We start from the raw sequence: 18,849 nt of genomic DNA on the forward strand, positions 1-18,849 counted from the left end.
ATTTTTCTGGGCTGGGAGGAGAGAGCAGCCAGACCTAAGTATCAGAGGAGTAGCTGTGTTAGTCTGTATCCACAAAAATAACGAGAAGCCAGAGCTAAGGTTGCCAATATTCTAATTGCACAAAACTGAACACCCTAGCCCTGCTGTGACATTCTATACCTTGGGGGTGCATACTGTAACCCCCATATTCTTCATTTTCATATAATTGTGATCTTACATATACAGCATGCCTTGTAAGGTATCAGGGGCAAGGTTATGATCTGCTGAAAGTCATTTCTCTACCCATATATGTGTGTATCATTAATACATATAAAGTTATGAGAATTGTGTAGTATGGTTGTCACTAAAACATGCTGTAAGTTGGGGGAATCAGCCAGATATTAGCTCCCCAGAGGCAATAGCAAGGAAAATTACCTATGCCCAGGCGGGGTGTCAAACAACCCATCAACAGCCATTGTCCAGCAAGGGAGCTACAATACAATGACTCACCTGCATGAGGCCACACCAGGGGAATTGCTCAACCTGTCTTGGAGAGACTCAGTAATGCTCACCTGACTCTGAAGGGTGGACGGGGGTGGAGGGTAGGGCAAAGCCAAGAGGGAGGAAAGGTCATGATAAAAGGAAGAGACATTTGCCATGCTCTTCTTCTCTCTTTCACCTACACCTACAGACACCACCAGGCGACTGAAGCGCTGATCAAAGGGGAGAATCTGGCTGAAGAGCAACCAGCTAGCCTGTGGTGAGAAGCATCTAAGTTTGTAAAGACACTGAAAGTGTTAAGATCAGGTTAGAATGCGTTTTGCTTTTATTTCATTTGACCAAATCTGACTTGTTATGTTTTGACTTATAATCACTTAAAATGTATCTTTATAGCTAATACATCTGTTTGTTTATTCTACCTGAAGCAGTGCATTTGGTTTGACGTCAGAGGCTCCCCTTGGGATAACAAGCTTGGTACATATCAATTTCCTTGTTAAATTGACGAACTCATATAACTTGCAGTGTCCAGTGGGCATTACTGGACACTGCAAGACAGAGGTTCCTAGAGTTGTGTCTGGGACCAGAGATATTGGCTAGTGTCATTCGGTTGCACAATCCAAGGAGCAGCTTACATGCCAGAGGCTGTGCATAAACAGCCCAGGAGTGGGGGTTCTCACAGCATAACAGGGTAAGACTGGCTCCCAGAGTCAAGGATTGGAGTGACCTAGCAGATCACTGGTCCAGATAACACCAGAGGGTTATGTCAGACCTGCCCCTTCCCCGAGGCCTCACCCCCCCCAACTCATTACATCCCCCCTCCCTCAGTGGCTCGCTCTGCCCACCCTCACTCACTTTCACTGGGCTGGGGCAGGGGCTTGGGGTGAGGGAGGGGGTGAGGCCTCCAGCTGGGGGTGCAGGCTCTGTGGTGGGGCTGGGGATGAGGAGTTTGAGGTGCAGGAGGGGGTTCCAGGCTGAGGGTGGGGCTGAGGGATTCGGAATGTGGGAGGGGGCTGCAGGTTGAGGCAGGGGGTTGGAGTGTGGGGGAGAGTAGGGGCTCTGGGCTAGGGGTCTGGGCTCTGGGGTGGGGCCAGGGATGAGGAGCTTGGGGTTCAGGAGGGGGCTCCAGGTTTTGGGGACCCAGGGCTGGGGCAGAGAGCTGGGGTGCAGGAGGGGGTATGGTCTCTGGGCTAGGGGTGTGGGCTCTGGGGTGGGGCTGGGGATGAGGGCTTTGGGGTGCAGGAGGGGCTCCGGGTTTGGTGGGGAGGTTCAGGGCTGAGGCAGGGGGTTGGGGCTTGGGGTTGGGACATGGGTTTACCTCAGGCGGCTCCTGGTCAGCGGCACAGCGGGGCTAAGGCAGACTGCCTGCTTCTCCTGACACTGCGTTGCATGTGCCCTGAAAGCAGCTAGCAGGTTGGCACTAGTGGGCGGGGGCACTGCACCCCCAGCTCCTATTGGCCAGTTCCCAGCCAATGCGAGTGTAGAGGCGGTGCTCGGGCAGAGGCAGCGCGTGGAGCCCCATGAAAGTGCTCACTAGATGACAAGAGCTGCTGGTGGAAACATGGACAGATTCTGTAAGTGAAACTGCTGCACTGGGATAATTGCTTTGGGGCTAGGAAAGGATGTGTGTTAGTCCATCTTCAGCTGCTTTCTTGTTTTGCATCTTTCTCTTTCTTTTAACCTCTCACTTTTTTTCACTTTTATTTAGATGAATATGTCTTGGGCTTTGTTTTTCAGTGCCCCTTTCTGCTGCCTTGAAGTTGATTCCCACTGATTTCAATGAGCCTTGGATCACGCCCTCTTGGTGGCAATGTGATTTTTTAAAAAGAGGATGCATACCCGCCTTTGTGGGTATTTTATGGAAAAATTTGGTCACACTAAGGGCTTGATCCTGAATGATTGAAAGCAATGGCAATTTTGCTTTTAACTTCAATGGCAGAAGGATTAGACTGTAGGACTTTACATGAATCGATTGCTGTTAATACCGTGTAACCCTCTGAGAAAGCGCCATCCAATAATATGCTGGCGGGTCCCACTTACAACTGTTCCAATGCCAACAATGGTTCCATGAGATTCCTCATGTGAGTCAGGCTTGTAGGATCAGGGTTTAAAGCAAGTTACGTTGTCCAAAGGAAATGTTTGACAAGTTTCAGAGTAACAGCCGTGTTAGTCTGTATCCGCAAAAAGAAGAACAGGAGTACTTGTGGCACCTTAGAGACTAACAAATTTATTAGAGCATAAGCTTTCGTGGACTACAGCCCACTTATATGCATCCGAAGAAGTGGGCTGTAGTCCACGAAAGCTTATGCTCTAATAAATTTGTTAGTCTCTAAGGTGCCACAAGTACTCCTGTTCTTCTTTTTTCAAAGGAAATTTTTGGTACTGTTTAGTTTCTTGAGTGAAACTGGTGCCTGTCTGAGAAGAGAAGAGAAGAGAAGAGAAGAGAAGAGAAGAGAAGAGAAAAAAAAATCTTATTCTGTGGTTCTTTGGGTAATAGCTTCCGCCTGAAACTGGAAACTCTTGAACTGTGTTTTTCTTCACTGTGAACTGAATTTATATGCATTGCTGGTGAATCTGTGTATAGTTTAAAGGATTGTTCTGAATGGGCTCTGATCTACCCTGCTGTTTCTCAGGGCATTTCTAGAAAAATAAATTTATTTGAGGAGCACAGAGAGGTCTAATCACCAATATTTCCAAAATAGCCAATCGAGTAAAAGCACTGTAGCAGTGTGGAGATTCAATGACTTTATTGGGTGCAAATTTAGGTCAACACTGAGCCCTTTTGAAAATCTCACCGAGTGTGCCTTAAAGTTTTATTTAAATGTCTTTAATATTCCTTGTTATAAATACTTTTGAACTTTACAGTTAAGTAGCACCCTTCACTACAATCTTGTCCACACTGGGGAAATGTATTAAAAGATTCAAACTGGTTTTAAAATCAGTTTGAAACTAGTTAGAACCACAATGTAGACAAGACTCAAGCAGCCAGATTCATTCTTATAGTTGGTTTACTTAAGCATCCTGATAGTCAAATTATTTAAACTGATTGTAAATATGATTATGGCCAACAACAAACTTATCAGCCCTGTGGCTCCAACTGATTTTGAAACTAGTCTGAATTTTTTGGGAAAAGATCTGCAATTTGGACAAGACCTTAAAGTTAACAAAGATTTTGTGTCTATTGGGCCAAGACTTTTAACAATGGCTAGTGATTTTGCATGCCTTATTATTTCACAGACCCTAAGTCCAGAGGGGACCATTGTGACCTTCTAGTCTGACACCTACCTAATTCAAAACATAGAATTTCATCTTCTAATTCCTGCATCAAGCCCATGTCTTGTGGTTTAGCTACAGGGTAAAGAGCAATTTCAGTGTGCCCCAGTTGAGGCATCTTAAAGGGGCTTCATTTTTCAGAAAAGGCTGGACACCTGTTATCTGAAAATGTGCCCCTTTCAAGTGTCCCATGCTGATGTCACACAACATCACTTCTGAAACTCTTGCCCATTATGTTTATTACATTGCAGCTCCTCTCCCCAGGTTGCTACCCTGTCCCTAGGGGTGAGGTATGGCACATCACGGGTGGGACTGACAGACACTCTACCAGCGATGAGTTACATATTTGAGCTTCTCTATCTAGGCTGTCGACGACTCCATGTGTGGTGGATCCAAGAGGTCTCACCCAGGCCTCTCACCTTCATTGTGCTATGCACTGTGCAAAGATGTTTTAAGTGACAGCCCATTTCCCAAAGATCTCATAATCTGAGGGTAACCATGGTGGGGTGTGAGCAGCAGGAAGGAGTACCTGCCCCTAACATGATTCTGTCCAAGATCCTAGGAATATACTCCTCCCCATCCCATGCTGCCACTGCTGTGGATACCATTCTATCTTTAGCATGCTAGCTCAATAAGAGGGAGCACAGGTCTGTCTACTCAAGCTGGAAATGACACATCCATCTCCGGTGTAGACATACCTTAAAATGATCGTCTTTGTATTCTGGTAATGTTAGGAGCTGGTTTGCTCTTATGTATCATCTAGCAATACTCAAGGCTGGTTTGCTGCACACCCTTGTATGGATTTTAGCTCTGCTGTGGGCTGATTGGTGTCATTTCAGGGATGCCACCTGCCATCTGGGTTTCAGAAAATTTATTTGCTTCCCTGACTGCATCATTCATTAACTACACCTCACTTCTCTTTGTCCATATGTCCCCAGCGCTTTCCAGGCTGTTTCTCCTTGTGGCTGTACTATGGTCTGAGAGTTTCTCTAGATTTCCTGAACCTTGCCTTGATGATCCTGACTACGATGAGCTGGTGAAGATTGCCGAAAATGGGCTTGGAAAGGCAGCTCATCCAGTGGAGGTGGTCATTGTAGGGGCAGGCATAAGTGGACTCACTGCTGCCAAACTGCTCAGAGATGCCGGTCACATGGTAATTCTATGCACAGAGAGATGTCAGAGCAAGGCAGGGAGTCAGTGCTGGCTTGAGTATTTTTCATTATTTCTTTTCTGAGGAATAAAGGTTAAAATGAAACAAGGGGAATTCACAAGAACTAAGAAAGAAAGAAAGAAAAGGCTCATTAACAAAGGAAGAGATTTTTCAAAGGCAATAATGGGACTTTAGGTGCCCAACTCCCATTGTATTTCAATAGGATTTAGGCTCCCTCTTCCCATTTCTGTCTTGGAACATTTCCCTGAACCTTCATTAATTAAAAGCTGGAGGAGTTACAGTAACTATCGTTAAGAAATAGGAAAAGGAACAAATCCCCCAAAAGCTACAGTTTCAAAATTACCCTATCCATTCGAAAGTGGCAAGTCACAGGAATATACTTTGAAATGTCAATATCCGTACGGAGCATACATTCTCTCACAGAAATCTAAGCATGTGAACATTGATATGCTATTGGTAGCCTTCAGTCTGCCTTCTTTTTATGTTCTTTTCAGGCCAGAAATAACAGGGGTGAATTTCAGCCCCGTGGAGACATACCTTTAAATGATTTTCATCCCTGTTTACAGAGGAGTCAGTGCAAGACTTATGAGCTATTTAACTCCCACATAAATCCATTTTTCTTTAAGGCCAGGATGTGCGTAGAAACCTAAGGAGTTGAAAATCCCAGTCCCAGTTATTTGTGAATTCTGAGGACCCTGATGCTTTGGAAAACTTACAGGCAAAATGTACAAACTTGGGTGCTTAAAGTTAAGCACTTACAGGAAGGTTTTCAAAAGCACAATAATAGTTAAATGCAGCTTGAGAAAATCTTCCCTCAAAATCCTTATGCCGACATGTAAGGCTCAGACCTTTGCCAGGTTAGCTATTCCAGCAGAGCCGCCTAGGTTAGATGTAGCTTATGCTGACAGAAAGAGTTTTTTCTGTCAGTATGGTACTCCACCTCCCCAAATGGCGTTAGTTGTGTCAACAGAAGCACTCTTGTGTTGTTCTAGCTATGTTTACACTGCGGGTTTTGCCAGCATACTTACGTTGCCTGGGGTGTGTGGTTTTTCGTACCCCTGACAAACACAGCTAGGCCGACAAACCCTGGTAGTGTAGAACTGGCTCTCAGATTTTCAGATGCACTCAGAGTTGGCATCACTCTGCTCCCATTGACTGCAGTGGGTGCAGTTCAACCAAGATGGAGTGCTTTTGAAAATCCCACCTTAAAAGGGTGCAATTTTCAGAGGTACAATGTACATAATGTTAGGAACTGGTGGGTGCAGAGCCATCAGAACACTTATTTAGGTGCCTGAATATAGATTCAGTTACCTAATTTTAGTCACCAAGGTTTGAAAGTTTTGTCCTTTGTGCCTAAAATTGTGCATCTGCCACATAAGTGAGTGGAAATGATGTTCCATGCTTGTTCCTAGGTTACAGTTCTGGAAGCCAGTGGTCGTGTGGGAGGACGAGTCAGGACCTATCGAGATGAGACACAAGATTGGTATGTGGAGTTGGGAGCCATGCGTTTGCCAAGCACCCACAGGTAATACAGTTTCTACTCCTCAGCCATGTAAGTTGTTTGGTAAAGGAACAACCCAGTTTTGCAGAATTCTGCTATGGTTAGGGATAAGATCAAACATCCTAAAAGAACTTGCTGCTAGATGTAATATTTCCTGCCGTAATTAGTCTCAATGACCTGGGTAGGATTATGGCAAATAGTAAACAATGAACTGAGCAATAAGTGTTTTCAGGATTAGGGCCTCGTTATGGAACTGGCGGCTTGTGAGTGCATGGTCGAACTTCCATGAAACCAATGGAATAATTCCAATTTACATTAATGGAAGTTGTATCAGGCCCTGAGTCAAAAGAAAGCCAGACAATAGATATGGGCTCTTCATTAGCCAAAGTGATTTGAAATGAGTTGCATTGTTTCATAAAACACTGCACCCAATTGTTTTGTGAGGAAGTATAAGAACAAGAATAGAATAGAATAGCATAGAATAGAATCTTTTTCAGCACAATTATATGGAACAAAAGCTTATTAAAACAAACAAACAAACAAACAAACAAACACAAAAAGCTGTATCATAAATATACCCTAACTACAAAGGAAACTACCATGAACTGAGACTACAATTTAGAAGCAGAACAACTAGATGAGATTATTATAGTCAACATCTGTGGTTACCAGTCAATATGCCAAGCCCTCAGCTACTATATAGCTGGTAGCCCCCTTGTAGTCAATGGAACTACATCAGTTTACATCAGGATCAGGATCTAGATCTATCTATCATATTCCTACAGCATTAATAACATTAGCTGGAATCAGGAAAGTTCAATAAGGGAATGACATAAATAACATACTTACAACTGTATTATTTGTATACCCAGTAGAGAGTATAATTTATTTTCTTATTTTTGACTCTGTCTTTTCCCCCTTTCTCTCCCCTTTCTTTCTTTTGCAGTATTGTTCGTCAATTTATTAGGCAATTACGCTAACGCTAAACAAGTTCTCTGAGGGTATGTCTACACTACGAAATTAGTTCGAATTTATAGAAGCCGGTTTTATTGAAATCGGTTGTATACAGCCGATTGTGTGTGTCCACACAATAAAATGCTCTAGGTGCTCTAGTCGGCGGACCGCGTCCACAGTACGAGGCTAGCGTCGACTTCCGGAGCATTGCACTATGGGTAGCTATCCCACAGCTATCCCACAGTTCCCGCAGTCTCTGCCGCCCCTTGGAATTCTGGGTTGAGATCCCAATGCCCGGATGATGCAAAACAGTGTCGCGGGCGGTTCTGGGTACATGTCGTCAGGCCCCTCCCTCCCCCATCACAGCAACGGCAGACAATAGATTCGCGCCTTTTTACCTGGGTTACCTGGGTTACCTGTGCAGACAACATGGATCCCGCTCAGCACAGCTGAGCTCACCATCACCATATGTCCTCTGGGTGCCGGCAGACGTGGGACTGCATTGCTACACAGCAGCAGCTGCTAACTGCCTTTTGGCGGTAGACGGTGCAGTAGACTGGTAGCCTTCATCGGCGATCTGGGTGCTGGCAGCCGTGGGGCTTGCCTTTTGGCAGTAAATGGTGTATTATGACTGTTAGCCGGCCTATTACAAGTCGGGTCATCGCACGTTAGCAGAGTCTTCCCTGAGCAGCAGCTCGTGCAATAGGCCTGAAGACCATCGTCATACACCGCCCCGTATTTGCTGCCAAGCACCCAGAAAGATGCCGAGGGCTATCAGTCACGCTGCACCGTCGTCTTAAGATGTAAAAAAATAGATTTTCTCTGTATTCATTTGCTTCCCCCTCCCTCCGTCAAATCAACGGCCTGCTAAACCCAGGGTTTTCAGTTTAATCTTTGGGGGGGACCAGTCTGTGACAGTTGTTTGTGTCTCTCCCTGATGCACAGCCACCGTTCTTTATTTTAATTCCCTGTGCCTGTACGCCATGTCGTCACTCGGCCCCCCTCCCTCCTTCCCCTAGGCCGTCAGATACTACGTTTGCGCCACAGCTCAAGCCGAGAAGCGGTTCGCGCCTTTTCTTTGAATTCTGGGTTGAGATCCCAATGCCCGGATGATGCAAAACAGTGTCGCGGGCGGTTCTGGGTACATGTCGTCAGGCCCCTCCCCCCTCGTCACAGCAACGGCAGACAATAGATTCGCGCCTTTTTACCTGGGTTACCTGTGCAGACAACATACCACGGCAAGCATGGAGCCCGCTCAGCTCAGCTGAGCTCACCGTCACCATATGTCCTCTGGGTGCCGGCAGACGTGGGACTGCATTGCTACACAGCAGCAGCTGCTAACTGCCTTTTGGCGGTAGACGGTGTAGCATGAGTGATAGCCGTGGGGCTGGCAGCCGTAGGGCTGCATTGCACCAGCCCCTTGCAGGCGATGGTATATTATGACTGGTACCCGTCGTCGTCATACTGGTATGGCTGTCAATCATGGCCACCTGGGCAGACATGCTACTGTTTTGATGATGACGGTTACCAGTCATAATATACTATTTTCTGCCAATTGCCCAATATTGTCTGCTAAGCACCCAGAAGAGGCCGAGGGCGATGCTGGGTGCTGGCGGACGTGGGGCTGGCAGACGTGGGGCTGCATTGCTACACAGCAGCAGCCCCTTGCCTTTTGGCAGATGATGGTATATTATGATTGGTACCCATCGTCATCGTACTGGTATGGCTGTCACTCATGCTGCAGCGTCGGCTGCCACCTTAAGATGTAAAAAATAGATTTGTTCTGTGTTCATTTGCTTCCCCTTCCTCCGTGAAATCAACGGCCTGCTAAGCCCAGGGTTTCCAGTTTAATCTTTGGGGGGACCATTCTGTGTGACAGTTGTTTGTGTTTCTCCCTGTTCCTGTACCTGTACGCCATGTCGTCACTCGGCCCTCCCTCCCTCCCTCCCTCCCGCCCTCCTTCTCCTGGTCCATCAGATACTACTTTCGCGCCTTTTTTCTGACCAGGCGCCATAGCTAGCACTGGGATCATGGAGCCCGCTCAGATCACCACGGCAATTATGAGCACTATGAACACCACGCGCATTGTCCTGGAGTATATGCAGAGCCAGAACATGCCAAGGCGAAACCCGGACCAGGCGAGGAGGCGATTGCAGCGCGGCGACGAGAGTGATGAGGAAATTGACATGGACATAGACCTCTCACAAGGCACAGGCCCCAGCAATGTGGAAATCATGGTGTCACTGGGGCAGGTTGATACCGTGGAACGCCGATTCTGGGCCCGGGAAACAAGCACAGACTGGTGGGATTGCATCGTGCTGCAGGTATGGGACGATTCCCAGTGGCTGCGAAACTTTCGCATGCGTAAGGCCACTTTCATGGAACTTTGTGACTTGCTTTCCCCTGCCCTGAAACGCCAGGATACCAAGATGAGAGCAGCCCTCACAGTTGAGAAGCGAGTGGCGATAGCCCTGTGGAAGCTTGCAACGCCAGACAGCTACCGGTCAGTCGGGAATCAATTTGGAGTGGGCAAATCTACGGTGGGGGCTGCTGTGATCCAATTTGCCAGGGCAATGAAAGACCTGGTGATAGCAAGGGTAGTGACTCTGGGCAACGTGCAGTCAATAGTGGATGGTTTTGCTGAAATGGGATTCCCAAACTGTGGCGGGGCCATAGACGGAACCCATATCCCTATCTTGTCACCGGAGCACCAAGCCACCGACTACGTAAACCGCAAGGGGTACTTTTCAATGCTGCTGCAAGCCCTGGTGGATCACAAGGGACGTTTCACCAACATCAACGTGGGATGGCCGGGAAAGGTACATGATGCTCGCGTCTTCAGGAACTCTGCTCTGTTTCGAAAGCTGGAGGAAGGGACTTTCTTCCCGGACCAGAAAGTGACCATTGGGGATGTTGAAATGCCTATCGTGATCCTTGGGGACCCAGCCTACCCCTTAATGCCATGGCTCATGAAGCCGTACACAGGCAGCCTGGACAGGAGTCAGGACCTGTTCAACTACAGGCTGAGCAAGTGCCGAATGGTGGTGGAATGTGCATTTGGACGTTTAAAAGCGTGCTGGCGCGGCTTACTGACTCGCTCAGACCTCAGCGAAAAGAATATCCCCATTGTTATTGCTGCTTGCTGTGCGCTCCACAATATCTGTGAGAGTAAGGGGGAGACCTTTATGGCGGGGTGGGAGGTTGAGGCAACTCGCCTGGCCGCTGATTACGCGCAGCCAGACACCAGGGCGGTTAGGGGAGCACAGCAGGGCGCGGTGCGCATCAGAGAAGCTTTGAAAACGAGTTTTGTGACTGGCCAGGCTACTGTGTGAAACTTCTGTTTGTTTCTCCTTGATGAACCCTCCAACCCCCCCCCCCCCCGACCCGGTTCACTCTACTTCCCTGTAAACCAACCACTCCACCCCACCCTTCCCTCCCCTCCCCTCCCGCTTGCAGAGGCAATAAAGTCATTGTTTTTTCACATTCATGCATTCTTTATTAGTTCCTTACAGAGGTAGGGGGATAATTGCCAAGGTAGCTGGGATGGGTGGGGGAGGAGGGATGGAAAAGGACACACTGCATTTTAAAACTTTAACTCTTATTGAAGGCCAGCCTTCTGATGCTTGGGCGATCATCTGGGGTGGAGTGACTGGGTGGACGGAGGCCCCCCCACCGTGTTCTTGGGCGTCTTGGTGAGGAGGCTATGGAACTTGGGGAGGAGGGCTGTTGGTTACACAGGGGCTGTAGCGGCGGTCTCTGCTCCTGCTGCCTTTCCTGCAACTCAACCATACGCTCGAGCATATCACTTTGATGCTCCAGCAGACGGAGCATTGCCTCTTGCCGTCTGTCTGCAAGCTGACGCCACCTATCGTCTTCAGCCCGCCACTTGCTCTGTTCTTCCCGCGATTCAGCCCGCCACCTCTCCTCTCGTTCATATTGGGCTTTTCTCATCTCCGACATTGACTGCCTCCACGCATTCTGCTGTGCTCTATCAGCCTGGGCGGACATCTGCAGCTCCGTGAACATCTCGTCCCTCGTCTTACGTTTTCTCTTTCTAATGTTCACGAGCCTCTGCGAAGGAGAAACATTTGCAGCTGGTGGAGGAGAAGGGAGAGGTGGTTAAAAAAGACACATTTTAGGGAACAATGGGTACACTCTTTCATTACAAGGTCGCATATTTCGGCTTGCAGGCAGCCATCGTAGGCCACAGTGTTTTGGCTTTTTTAACCTTCTTAACATGCGGGAAAGGTTGCAAACAGCAGCGCATTTCCCATATCAAGGATGAATTGGGTTGTCCATTTAAAATGGGGTTTCAATGTAAAAGGAGGGGGCTGCGGTTTCCCGGTTAACATGCGGCACAAACACAAGTAAACCACCTCCCCCCACACACACACACGATTCTCTGGGATGATCACTTCACCCCTCCCCCCCACCGCGTGGTTAACAGCGGGGAACATTTCTGGTCAGAAGAGCAGGAACGGGCGCCTCTGAATGTCCCCCTTAATAAAATCACCCCATTTCAACCAGGAGAGCTTTCTGGAGATGTCCCTGGAGGATTTCCGCTCCATCCCCATACACGTTAACAGACTTGCTTGCTTTTTTTTTGTAATGTTTACAAATATTTACAAAGTTACACTCACCAGAGGTCTCCTGTGTGCCCTGAGGGTCTTGGGTGAGTTCGGGGGTTACTGGTTCCAGGTCCAGGGTCACAAACATATCCTGGCTGTTGGGGAAACCGGTTTCTCCGCTTCCTTGCTGCTGTGAGCTACCTACAGTACCTCCATCGTCATCTTCCTCGTTCCCCGAACCGTCTTCCCTGTGTGTTTCTCCAGTGAGAGAGTCATAGCACACGGTTGGGGTAGTGGTGGCTGCACCGCCTAGGATCGCATGCAGCTCCGCGTAGTAGCGGCAAGTTTGCGGCTCTGCCCCGGACCTTCCGTTTGCTTCTCTGGCTTTGTGGTAGGCTTGCCGTAGCTCCTTAATTTTCACGCGGCACTGCTGTGTGTCCCTGTTATGGCCTCGGTCCTTCATGGCCTTGGAGATCTTTTCTAATACTTTTCCATTTCTTTTACTGCTACGGAGTTCAGATATCACTGCTTCATCTCCCCATATGGCGAGCAGATCTCGTACCTCCCGTTCGGTCCATGCTGGAGCTCTTTTGCGATCCTGGGAGGACTCCATGACAGTTACCTGTGCTGATGAGCTCTGCGTGGTCACCTGTGCTCTCCACGCTGGGCAAACAGGAAATGAAATTCAAACCTTCGCGGGTCTTTTCCTGTCTACCTGGTCAGTGCATCTGAGTTGAGAGCGCTGTCCAGAGCGGTCACAATGAAGCACTGTGGGATAGCTCCCGGAGGCCAATAACGTCGAATTCTGTCCACACTACTCCAATTCTGACCCGCAAAGGCCGGTTTTATCGCTAATCCCCTCGTCGGAGGTGGTGTAAAGAAACCGGTTTAAAGGACCCTTTAAGTCGAAAGAAAGGGCCTCGTTGTGTGGACGTGTCCAGGCTTAATTCGGTTTAACGCTGCTAAAGTCGACCTAAACCCGTAGTGTAGACCAGGCCTGAGATGGATGACAACGCGTGGTATTTGGTTAATGGTGTCAGGACAACAGCTGGGAATGTCAAAAAGAACCCAGATATCTTGAGTTATACTCTGGCTCCCTCAGAGAAAGGCAAATCTGCTAAGGAACTTTATGAAGGAATTCTGCAGAAGGTCTGTTTATTGGTCGATTGTATAAAGGAAAGTAAATTACCAGCCTGATTCTGAAAAATGGCCCTAACTTCTACTGCAGCACAGGGGGTCTCTTCTTCTGTAGTATGTGCTGGTCTCCTCATCTCTTTTCCCAACACATCCCTTCTCAACACCATTCCAATCCAGAATACATCCGGTGTTAGGAGAATCTGAGCTAGAATTCCCCTTGTTGTGGTATGAAGGGGATTTACCAGGGCAGATTATCTGGCCCTGGTTCTCTTTTCACTTTCACCCATGTGAATCAGGAGTAACGACATGTGATCTCTCACCCCTCCCCCCCCCCCCCCCCGGACCTGTGGGTGCTTGCCACTTCTGAAAAGAAACACTTGTTTTTGATTCCTACACAGTGAACTCGGGATCAAATCCTGCCATTTAACTACAGCAGGGCTGGAGACTATGCCATGCAACTCAGTTCCATTCACTGGGGTCTCATGGATACACACAGGAATTAGGGTCTAGTAGATAGGGCATTGCATTAGGACTTTGGGATCAGTTGCTGCTATAGCTATGTGCTCTGTGAAATGGAGCTGATTCTTCCCTACCTTAAAAGAATATTTTGGGACTAAAATCCATCAGTGATTATGAAGTCTGCAGATATCATGTAAGTATCTGCCTAGATAGATAGGAGAACAGAATTTGGTCCAGTGTTTTTGTGAACATATTTCTCTTTCTGTCTATGAATGTTTCCATGCATGGTTCCAAAACAGGCCAGAGAGAAGTTCCAGAGCACAGATTGTGAAAAGTTGCTGGATCGGTATGACAGCTTTTCCACCAAGGTAATGGATATGGGCCTTCAAGTACCTTTAAAGCCAAATATTTAGGGAAAGTCTGAAATTATTGCTCTGAGCAGGGCCGACTCCAGGCACCAGCCAACCAAGCACGTGCTTGGGGCAGCATCTTGTAAGGGGCGGCCAATCTTGGTTTGGCAGGGCAGCGCTCGTTTGTTTTTTTTTTGGTTCAGCGGGGTGGCGCTCATTTGTTGTTGTTGTTGTTGTTTTTGTTTCAGCGGGGTGGCGCTCCGGGGGGGATTGATTTTCTTTTTGGTTCAGCGGGGTGGCACTCGGGGGGGGGGGGGGGGGGGGGGGCTGTTGTTTTTGGGTCGGCAGGGTGGCGCCGGGTTGTTGGTTTTTTTGGTTCCGTGTGGCGGCGCTCGCAGGGGGTTGTTTTTGGTTTGGCGGGGCAGTGCTTTTTTTTTTTTACTTGGGCGCCAAAAAAGTTAGAGCGGGCCCTGGCTCTGAGAGAGGTGTAAAATGCACCTCTTTATCCTGATGAAACCTAATGATACCAGTTTTCATGTTGAGGTTGTCGTTTATTCAAAGCACCAATAAAGGAATGAGGGAAAACAGCATATTATGAAGCTCTGCACAGTCTATTAGGATTAGCTTCTCCTTTTGGCAGCCTCAGTGGGCAGGGTTTTGTTTGTGCCAAGATTATGGAAAATAAAGGAAGAAGTGCCAGAAATTTCATATTTCCTTCAATTATTATTTTAATATTGTTATGCTGGAAGGTGTTAATGGTGGCGATCAAACATATCTTTAGTCTATAGGTTAGGCTCAGACCTGGTTAAAGTTGATGGGCATGCTAAACACATTTCATTCAGTTTAAATGGGAGAAGCAATTAAGCTCCTTTCTGGAGTTAGATAGCTGGAGGCAATGGAAGCCACTGCCCAAGGCCTTATCAAGCTGCATGGGTAGGCCAATCATAAGTGGGGGTTGATGGTTTCCCTAGGATTGATTGCAGAGGTTAGGTGGTTGATTGTTTGCAGTTGAGTCTGTGTGTGAGAGGGGGAGAAAGCCAGGAGAAAAAGAGAGTAGCAGTGGTTAACATGGCTGTTTGAGACAACAAAAGATAGAGCTTCTTTGGGTCACAGTATTTGCTGGAAATGCAGACTTCGATTCCTGAGCAGGGACATTGCCTCCAGTTGACTGTTTCTACTGTGTTCAGGGAAACAGGACTTTGTATCCATTCTTTTTAAATAGACAGGATTGCAGCAAAGAAAGACCTGACTCACATCATCAATCTCTCCTTCAAACAGAAAGAACCAAGCAAGGCCTTGAATATTGGCAATGGCTCAGACCAAAAAGGAGCAACAATATTATCACCATATAAAACTTGAAAATAACCCTTTATCTTCTCCTTCTTCATGATAGTTAAATCTTTCCCCAATGATACCTCCATAAATGTGCCTCTTGTGCCTAAAGAGAGAACAACTTTACTCCCTTTCCTCCACTCCCAGGAGTACTTGATTAAAGAAGGGAAATTAAGGCTTGGGGCTGTACAGATGATTGGAGACTTGATGAATGAGGGTGCTGGATTCCACAGGTCATTTCTTAACTCTCTCATGGAATTTAATATCTTCTTTCATGAAGACGGGTGAGAAACGAATGTACTTAAATTGCAAGGTTTTTGGGGTGTCTACATTGCCAGTGGGCTGCCCATGGCAGTGAGTCTTCTAGGAGAGGGTGAGAGACTTAGGCTAGTGGGGATTTTACTAGCACTGTACAAATAGCTGTGTAGACAGCACTCTGAAGTTGCAGCTTGGGCTGGAGCTCGGGCTCTGTAGCCTTGGGAGATGGGTGGGCTTGAGAGCCCAAGTTCCAGCCCAAGCAGCAACTTGAAAGCACTGTCTACACAGCTATTTCTATAGCGCTACTGAGAGCCCCACTAACCTGAGTCTCTCGACCCAGGCTGGGAGTCTTGCTGCACCGGCAGTGTAGATGTACCCTTTGTGTGACTGCAATGTGAGTAAATAACTAAATAATATCCTTCTTCTTGTAGTTGATAGAGGCAGACACTCCAGATTACCAATGGGAAACACCCCTTGCGGTAGTTAGAATGTGCGGAGAGAAGCACTCTCTGTCATCAAATGGGTCATATTGTCAGCAATATAGTCCTTGATTCCTTAATCTGGGCCATAATTTGGACTCACCCTGTGCAGCACAATCTGAATTCCCCAGCATTGGCTGAAATTCCCCTCCGGGCCCCAGGTCTGTGTGTCACTTAAGCCTCAGTTCCCCCTTCTGTAAAATGACAATAATAAACTTTTTTTTTTTGATCTATCTTGTCTAGCTGGAGCATAAACTCTTTGAGGCAGGATCTGTCTCAGACACAGACCCTATTTCAAAGGGGCACCACTTTGTTGTTGTACCTAAAAGCAATTGTAGTTCTGCTACTAGTGTAATTCTTTCACCCATCACTTCTTGTTTCTTTCAGTTTTGATGAGATCACAGGGGGATACGACCAATTGCCCCTGGCCTTCTACTGGTCTATGCCTGGAGTTGTCCAGCTGAACTGCACAGTAGAGCAGATAAAATACATTGGTAACAAGGTCCAAGTATTGTACCATAGTGCACACGACACATGTAGCCCCTCCTCAGAGATGGCTGATTATGTCCTTGTCACAGCCACAGCAAAAGCCACGAGACTTATCAAATTTTTGCCACCGCTTTCCTCCAATAAGACCCATGCCCTGCGCTCCATTCACTATGCCAGTGCCACCAAGGTTGCCTTGGCCTGCACTGAAAAGTTCTGGGAGAAGGATGGGATTCGAGGTGGGCCGTCAATCACAGATCGTCCTTCTAGATTCATCTACTATCCCAACCACAACTTCTCTAGTGGGGTGGGGGTGATTGTGGCTTCCTACACCTGGAACAACGACGCTGAATTCTTTCTTCCCCTGAGTGACAAGAAGTGCATTGATGTGGTGCTGGAGGACCTGGCAGAAATCCACAATGTATCTAAGGACCATCTCCGGTTTGTCTGTGATAAACACGTGATACAGAGATGGAATCTGGACAAACATTCCATGGGAGCATTTGCCTCGTTCACTCCCTACCAGTTTGCTGACCATCCTGGGCCTTTGTTTCAGAATGAAGGGAGGGCCCACTTTGCAGGAGAACACACAGCCCTGCCTCACGCCTGGATTGACACTGCTGTGAAATCTGCTGTGAGAGCAGCAAGGAACATCCACAGGGATAGCTATCTGTCGTGGGGGAAACATTAGCTGCAGAAGAAGCAAGAACAACAAGAGCAGGAGCAGGAAAGGGTTGACTGGGTTCAAAAATGTGGACTTTAATTGCTTTATGGGTGTTTAAGGAAGGCACAACTGCACTGGACACTGAGGAGGGAATTAGAAACTGCACTGATAATCTCCTTCACAGGGACAGATCCTCAACTGGTGTAAATTGGTGTATTTCCATTGAGTCAATAGAGCTAAACCACTCAAGACCAGTAGAGGATCTGGCCCCAAATCCAGTATATGTAAACTGAGCTTGTTCTGTCTCCTTTGAAATATTAAATAAAACTACTACAGTATAGAAACCTCCACAGAATTAATTTGTTTCATTAATCAAAATCATTACTGATCAAATACAAAGCACTAACCTGTTCTTTATAAATAGAAAAAAATATTGTTCTGTAGCATCCTATCAATAAAAGAATAGATAGAAATAATCCAATATTGCTTTCATTTTGTTCATTAGTTGTAAACTATGATAATTTGCAGTAGTGATGCTATGGAATAGATAAGGCTGAGAGAACAGCTTATTCCTAAACCAATTCTAGTCAGTTGCACTTTTCAAAACATGTTTCTGACAGTGCAAATAAACAAAACCAGGCATGCACTGATGGCCTGAAATCCTAAGCTCTGACTAGACTAGAATTGTTGATCATTTCGTCACTCAGGTTGATTGACATGTGGGGTGAACTCACAAGATGCTGAATGCAAATATAGATACTCCCCAGATGTATGTATGTTGGTCATGGTTCAATCTAGGGCTCGGGAAACAATGTTTGTGTCACTGAATAAACAAGGACACAAATTTCCATATAGACAGGGACCTCTGGGTTATTTCTTTTCAAAGAAAATGTGAATTAAACATTTTCAGATGTTAAAGTACATGAGTGTGAAATAAGCCATTTCTCTGCCATTGTGGGATTTGTTTTGAGAACAGGTTCATCCTGAAACTGGGCATGTAATCCAGCCACTCATCCTCTCATGAAATAGTATATCACTCCAGGCCTGATTCTACCACACTTCCTTGTCTTATGTAATATCTAAGTCCTGGTCTGCTCTAGAAAATTAGGTCATCATAAATAAGTCACTCAGGCATGTGAAAAATCCACACTCCTGATTGGCTCAGTTAAGCCAACCCAAGTCCCCGAGTAGGCAGCACTAGGGCGACTGAGGAATTCTTCTGTTGACCTAGCTACCACCTCTCAGGGAGGGGGCTTATGTACACCAATGGGGAATCCCTCCATTTGGCATAAATTATGTCTACAGATAAGAACTACAGAGATCCTGCAGTAGCATTTCAAGGGTAGACAAGACATTTTCTGATTATCCTCATGGGGGACAAGATTGAGCAGTTACTCACATAGAACATAAGAACGACCTTAGTGGGTCAGACCAAAGATCCATCTAGCCCAGTATCCTGCCTTCCAACAGTGGCCAATGCCAGGTGCCCCAGAGGGAATGAACAGAACAGGCAATCATCAACTGATCCATCCCCGTCACTCATTCCCAGCTTCTGGCTAACAGAGGCTAGCCCCTTCCCTGCCCATCCTGACTAATATCCATTGATGGGACCTATGCTCCATTCATTTATCTAGTTCTTTTTTGAACCCTGTTATAATCTTGGCCTTCACAAAATGTATTGGACAATGGGATGTTCTGATAACGGCCGTTCTCAAAAATTGTTCTAAAAAATCTTAGATT

General features: G+C 46.9%; 1 protein-coding gene across 1 annotated transcript; it reads left to right on the top strand.

The window, feature by feature from the left end:
• Positions 1 to 4,678: 4,678 nt before the first annotated feature.
• On the top strand, positions 4,679 to 17,534 carry LOC128847924 (L-amino-acid oxidase-like). The gene is made up of 7 exons (XM_054047654.1): positions 4,679 to 4,903; positions 6,334 to 6,446; positions 7,369 to 7,389; positions 12,940 to 13,093; positions 13,840 to 13,908; positions 15,370 to 15,506; positions 16,347 to 17,534. The coding sequence occupies exons 1-7, from the start codon at positions 4,679 to 4,681 to the stop codon at positions 17,134 to 17,136; spliced, it is 1,509 nt and encodes a 502-aa protein (XP_053903629.1). The 3' UTR covers positions 17,137 to 17,534.
• Positions 17,535 to 18,849: the final 1,315 nt, after the last annotated feature.

This window comes from Malaclemys terrapin, chromosome 13, assembly GCF_027887155.1.
Source record: "Malaclemys terrapin pileata isolate rMalTer1 chromosome 13, rMalTer1.hap1, whole genome shotgun sequence".
In the NCBI taxonomy this organism is placed as follows: Eukaryota; Metazoa; Chordata; order Testudines; family Emydidae; genus Malaclemys; species Malaclemys terrapin.

Coding starts and splice junctions, on each gene's coding strand:
- LOC128847924 (XM_054047654.1), top strand. CDS start 4,679: ATGTCCCCAGCGCTTTCCAGGCTGTTTCTCCTTGTGGCTGTACTATGG. Junction 4,904..6,333: donor TCAGAGATGCCGGTCACATG/GTAATTCTATGC, acceptor GCTTGTTCCTAG/GTTACAGTTCTGGAAGCCAG. Junction 15,507..16,346: donor ATCTTCTTTCATGAAGACGG/GTGAGAAACGAA, acceptor TGTTTCTTTCAG/TTTTGATGAGATCACAGGGG.